The sequence below is a fragment of the Crocuta crocuta genome, unplaced genomic scaffold (assembly GCF_008692635.1).
Source record: "Crocuta crocuta isolate KB4526 unplaced genomic scaffold, BGI_CrCroc_1.0 scaffold162, whole genome shotgun sequence".
NCBI lineage: Eukaryota > Metazoa > Chordata > Mammalia > Carnivora > Hyaenidae > Crocuta > Crocuta crocuta.
This window is the reverse complement of record NW_027529433.1, coordinates 5,433,077-5,439,121: the sequence shown is the minus strand read 5'-3', so window position 1 is coordinate 5,439,121 and position 6,045 is coordinate 5,433,077. Positions and strand designations below refer to the sequence as shown.

At 42.3% G+C, this 6,045-nt stretch overlaps 1 protein-coding gene across 2 annotated transcripts in view; it reads left to right on the top strand.

Annotated features, from left to right (window-relative positions):
- The window catches only part of PDE8B (phosphodiesterase 8B), a 142,123-nt gene that overhangs the window by 130,477 nt on the left and 5,601 nt on the right, over positions 1 to 6,045 (top strand). For both annotated transcript variants that reach the window (XM_077759902.1, XM_077759901.1), the window contains exons 17-18: positions 1,963 to 2,180; positions 3,596 to 3,716. In XM_077759902.1, the coding sequence (XP_077616028.1) occupies positions 1,963 to 2,180; positions 3,596 to 3,716 (339 nt within the window). The remainder of the gene's footprint in view (positions 1 to 1,962; positions 2,181 to 3,595; positions 3,717 to 6,045) is intronic.

Genomic DNA, 6,045 nt, shown 5'->3' with positions numbered 1-6,045 from the left:
CACAATGATTTCAGGAGGAGATTCCTGAATGCCCCTTACCCATTTAGCCCATCCCTGCCCCCCCACACCCCCCTCCCACACAACCCCTCCAGTAGCCCTCTGTTTGTTCTCAATATTTAAGTCTCTTCTGTTTTGTCCTCCTCCCCATTTTTATATTATTTTTGCTTCCCTTCCCTTATGTTCATCTGTTCTGTGTCTTAAAGTCCTCATGTGAGTAAAGTCATATGATAGTTGTCTTTCTCTAATGTCGCTTAGCATAATACCCTCTAGTGCCATCGACATAGTTGTAAAAGGCAAGATTTCATTCTTTTTGATTGCCGAGTAATACTCCATTGTGTATATATACCATGTCTTCTTTATCCATTCACCCACAGATGGACATTTGGGCTCTTTCCATACTTTGGCTATTGTTGATAGTGCTGCTATGAACATTGGGGTGCATGTGTCCCTTTGAAAGAACACACCTGTATCCCTTGGATAAATACGTACTAGTGCAATTACTGGGTTTGTAGGGTAGCTCTATTTTTAATTTTTTGAAGAAACTCCATACTGTTTTCCAGAGTGGCTGCACCAGTTTTCATTCCCACAAGAAATACAAAAGAGATCCTCTTTCTCTACATCCTCGCCAACATCTATTGTTGCCTGAGTTGTTAATGTTAGCCTTTCTGACAGGTGTGAGGTGGTAGCAGATTGTGGTTTTGATTTGTATTTCGCTGATGATGAGTGATATTGAGCTTTTTTTCATGTGTCTGTTGGCCATCTGGATGTCTTAGGAGAAGTGTCTATTCATGTCTTTTGCCCATTTCTTCACTGGATTATTTCTTTTTTGGGTGTGGAGTTTGGTAAGTTCTTTATATATTTTGGATACTATATCTGATATGTCGTTTGCAAATATCTTCTCCCATTCTGTTGGAGAACCTTTTAGTTTTGCTGATTGTTTTCTTCACTATGCAGAAGCTTTTTATTTTAATGAGGTCCCAATAGCTCTTTTTTGCTTTTGTTTCCCTCAGTTACGTGTGTGTGTGTGTGTGTGTGTGTGAGAGAGAGAGAGAGAGAGAGAGAGAGAGAGATTTATGCCTTCCCCAATAAATTATCATTTCCATTAGTGCACAGACCATGCCAGTGTAGTTCATCGTTGTAGTGCCAGCATTCTGAGTCATAGCTAGAACCCAGTAAGTGTGTAATAAAGGATTACTGAATGAATTCCTGAAGCACAGTATCTCTTATATAATAGTAGCCCATTTAATAACTTCTTCCTAAAGCTGTGATCTGAGAAAACATTTTATGCCCTTATGCTCTGGTTTGTGTTCTTAAATTACATAACAAGAGCTTTTACAAAGAGGGTCTCCCTTTTGGCCTTTGCCACCTGCTCGTCTACAGCTGAATTTTGTTCTTAAGTGCAAAAGCCACTTTAGCCTCAGTTTTCATGGGAAAATTCTTTTTCTTATCCTTGATTCTCTTGTACTGATTGCCTTGACTTCTCTTTACCTTTGCGTGAAGAGTTTGGTTCTAATTGTGCCATTACTGCCACTCTCTCAATCTTTGTGTAAGTAAGCAAATAAAATATGTAATACTTGTGATTATAGGCCACTCTCTGCTCTCTGCACACGTGGAAAAGAGTCACAGCAATACCACAGGGCAGACATTTGAAAAGGCCTGTTTGGCTTCTTCCTGCAAAGGACTGGAGTGAATAGATCCTGGGGAAAGAATTAAGGCGTCCATTATAATATATCTGTTACATACGACAACTCAGATTTCCATTTCCCTCCAGATAATCCACAGGACAGCCAGGTGATGTGATGTATCCTAGGCAGCCTCTCAACTTCCAGGAAGTCAGAGAAGGCTCATCGGACTAAGAGAATGTTCTGATAATCCCAACTCCCTGGCCAGTTCCCCCTGAGAGACCTGTAGGTCCCTGACGTTCAGTGGATAATGTTCAACCTTGCCTCCCCATGACCCCAGGGAAGCCTCGATCAGCTGGATGAGGTGGCAGCACTGATTGCTGCCACAGTCCACGACGTGGATCACCCGGGCAGGACCAACTCATTCCTGTGCAACGCGGGCAGTGAACTTGCTGTGCTCTATAATGACACCGCTGTCTTGGAGAGTCACCACACCGCCCTGGCCTTCCAGCTCACCGTCAAGGACAGCAAATGCAACATTTTTAAGAACATTGACAGGTGTGTTGTGCTGGGGCTCCTGTGCTCAGGTCTGTGAAGCAGAAGTGGGAAATTCAGTCTTAGGTAACTTCTCCAAGTATTTAGCTTCTTAGGGTAAGGAAAAGGAGAAATAACAGTAGTTGGACCATTGTATCAGACAGTAAAATAATCATCTTGCCCTTAGAACCTTAACTGTACTTCTCGGACTGCTTTCATCTTTCTGAATTTGATTTGCACTTCACGGAGTTCACGAACACCTATTACACATTGTGCAAAAAGGTTAAAATCCTGTTTGTCTTACTAATAAGTACAGCAGATATTTTTACCTTCCCAGGGGGACATCCTGCCTTTTGTGTAACTCCAGGAAAATGCATCCTTCCTTGGCTCTTCCCATTTCAGTTTTTGCCACTTCAAATCCTAACTCATGAAGAGATGGCGTTGTTCTGCAGGTCCCAGCAGAGTCGTTAGAGCCCAGAGGGCTGGACAGGTTTCCCCTGGCTGTTGTACTCCCGGCTGGTGAGAGCTGGCCAGCTGTGAAGAGAGGGGAGCAGTTCCTGTTGGCTCTCATAGCGCTGCAGTCAGGCGATGGCCCTTTGCCACACGGCAGCAGCCAGACTGGAAAGTGGGCTTCTGGGGCAGGGCAGGGTACACAGAGCACAGGGCTCCCTTGGGCCTCGGGGAACACTGGGCAACATGAACCTATCACTTTGATTTCCAGAAACCTGAGAACACACAGAAGCCAATTATTCTTTCAACTTAAGCTTCATCAGTATCAAGGATTGTTTTTTAAAATTTTGACCGAAAGAATTTATCCAAGAGCCGATTTTATTCAGCTCCCCCTTCTGGCTCCTGGAAGTTAGAAAAAGATGACAGGAACTGGAGAGTAATGTTTTGGTAGGTTTGTTGCTCCATGCATTATAACTTGTAATTTAGAGAATTACTTATTAATGGGAAAACATTATTTCACTACCATCATCTAAAGTAGTAATGACAGTTCTCTGTAATACAGATCACTGTGTCTGCACCAAATGCAAGGACAGCTCATCAGGTTGCCGTGCCAGTCTTACAGGGAAGGAACGTGTCATTTCCTTCCACCTCCCTATTTATATGTTACCAAGGAAAGTTAGAAGGAAACCTTACTTTATAAAGTGCCTACTATGTGATAGTTCTCACACACACACACACACACACACACACACACACACACACACACACCCATACACAAGGAAGAGTCAGCCTCACTGGGGAAAATGGAATGGTGTCAACAAGTCCTAGCACAATGGGAAGATGGGCAGGTAAACTTTATGATCTGTACTCATTTCTTAACTCTGTGCCCCCAGCTTCCTCCTATGTGGTGGGAAGTACGGTGAAATGGTAGAACAGTTCTAATTCTGGACATGATATGAAGAAGGCCCTTTGTCTTCTGGTTATTTTAGGAACCACTATCGAACACTGCGCCAGGCTATTATTGACATGGTTTTAGCAACAGAGATGACAAAACACTTTGAACATGTGAACAAATTTGTGAACAGCATCAATAAGCCTCTGGCGGCTGAGGTAAGCATTTCGCCTATAATAAGATACATCAGAGTGTTATTTCCATTAGAGCCGGCACTGGCCTCAACGCACTTTGTCTTCATCCTGAACACAAGATGGTAATTTGCTTGGAGGTGGTAGAGAAGGGCTAAAAATACTGGCCGCAGTGTCTACAGTAACTGCCCTCCTTAGAAGGAAAGGTCCTGAGATAAAGCCAGTGGTGACAGTAGGAGGCAGACCCAAGAGCGAGATAGGCAAGAACTGCAGGCAGCGGAGCGTGGATAAATGGTGGTACTTTAGGGCATCCACAGCCCTTTCTAGTTCTCTGCCATTGGAGACCTCAAAAGTGGACGTTTTAAAGAATAGAGACAAGCCAAGAAACAGACTCTTAACTATAGAGATCAAACTGGTGGGGACCAGAGGGGAGGTGGGCAAGGGGATGGGTGAAACGGGTGGGGATAAGAGGGCACTAATCACGATGAGCGCTTGAGCAATGTCTAAAATTGCTGAATCGCTATACTGTGCACCTGAAACTAATATAACACTGTATGTTACCTACACTGAAATTAAAATTAAAAACTTAATAAAAATAGAAGCTGAAATTTAGTATTAGAAGAAAAAGTGGATGTTTTAAAGAACTATATTCCCGCTGACTTGCATTAAAAGCATACCAGTACTTAAAGATTATATACAGTGAGATTGTGAGTGCTAGTTGAAAACAAAAGCATAAGTCATTTTTCCTTTTTAAAATTGACATAACTTAGTCTCACGTTAAGGCCCCTATAAACTTGAGTTTTAGAAACACGCACAGAAGGTTCACATCACAATTGTTTAAAGTGAGATCAATGGACTCTGGGACCATGAAGCTGTTCATAGCCCCGTAAAGTTAGAAAAGCTTTTTTGCTCATTCTGTTGAGAGAAGATTGCATATGTTGATGGATGATGAATGGCTGTCTTAAAAGTAACTTGATGATCAGTAAGGAGACTCTGAGTAGGACCCATCACATGACCAGCCTAGACGCAGGAACAGGGTCCACCCCATCTCGTCCTCCAGAAATTCCACAGCATCATGTCAGGGCCTTCTCTTTCCACAGAGGACTTACGGGGGTAAGGATCTAGGGATTCAGGAGGGAAAAACTATACAGAATCAATGGAATTTAGAGTTGAGGAAAGCCACCCATCAAAATAAGCTCCCCACACTATTTGAGGTTTATTATTATTTTCCATATTACCTGGGGTAAGCAGTAACTTCCCAGTAATGAGTAATGAAAACAACTACCTTGAGAAGTCCATTGATGGTTTAATAAATAGGTCTGATCTCAAAACAACAAAAACTCCTAAATGTTATGCTGTCTTTCACCTTGGCAGAGGTCTGGAGATCTAATTAAGTTTTCACACAATCTGATGAGGTCTTTGAAAGCAGAGGATAGCAATCTTCCAGGTTTTGTATAATTGGCCTATTATTGCATTTATGTAAGCCTGCTCCTAGATCTGGCCACTCGGTTCAGGACCGAGTATATCACTCGGTACACATCTACTATACAACCAGTCTTCCTTTTTTTCTTCCAAAATTTTATTTAAATTCTAGTTTACAGTGAAACACTGGGTTTGGGAGTAGAATTCAGTGGTTCATCACTTATATACAACATCCAGTGCTCATCATAACAAGTGCCCTCCTTAATGAAACCCATCACCCATCTAAGCCCATCTTCCACCCCGCTTCCCCCCATCAACTCAGTTTTCTATCTTTAACAGTTTCTAATGGCTTGTTTTCCTCTCTCTCTTTTTATCCCCTCTCTCTCATGTTCGTCACCTTTGTGTCCTAGATTCCACATGAGTGAAATATGGTATTTTATCTTTTTCTGGCTGATTTTGCTTAGCATCATACTCTAGCTCCACCCATGTCATTGCAAATGACAAAATTTCATTCTTTTTGCTGGCTGAGTAATATTCCATTCTCTGTGTATAGGTTTTGTGTGTGTGCCCACACAGGCACTTTATTGATCAATCTATGGATGTGTGAGCTCTCTCCATAGTTGGGCTATTGTTGGTAGCACTGCTATAAAAGTCGGGGTGCATGTTCCCCTTTGAATCTGTGTTTTTGTATCCTTTGGGTAAATACCTAATAGTGCCATTGCTGAATCATAGGGTAGTTCTATTTTTAAATTTCAGAGCAACCTCCATACTATTTTCCCCAGTGGCTGCTCGAGTTTGCATTCCCATCAACCATGCAAGAGGGTTTTCTTTTCTCTGCATTATCACCAACACTTGTTTCTTGTGTGGTTAATTTTAACCATGCTGACAGGTGTGAGGTGGTTTCTCACTGTGGTTTTGATTTGCATTTCCCTTA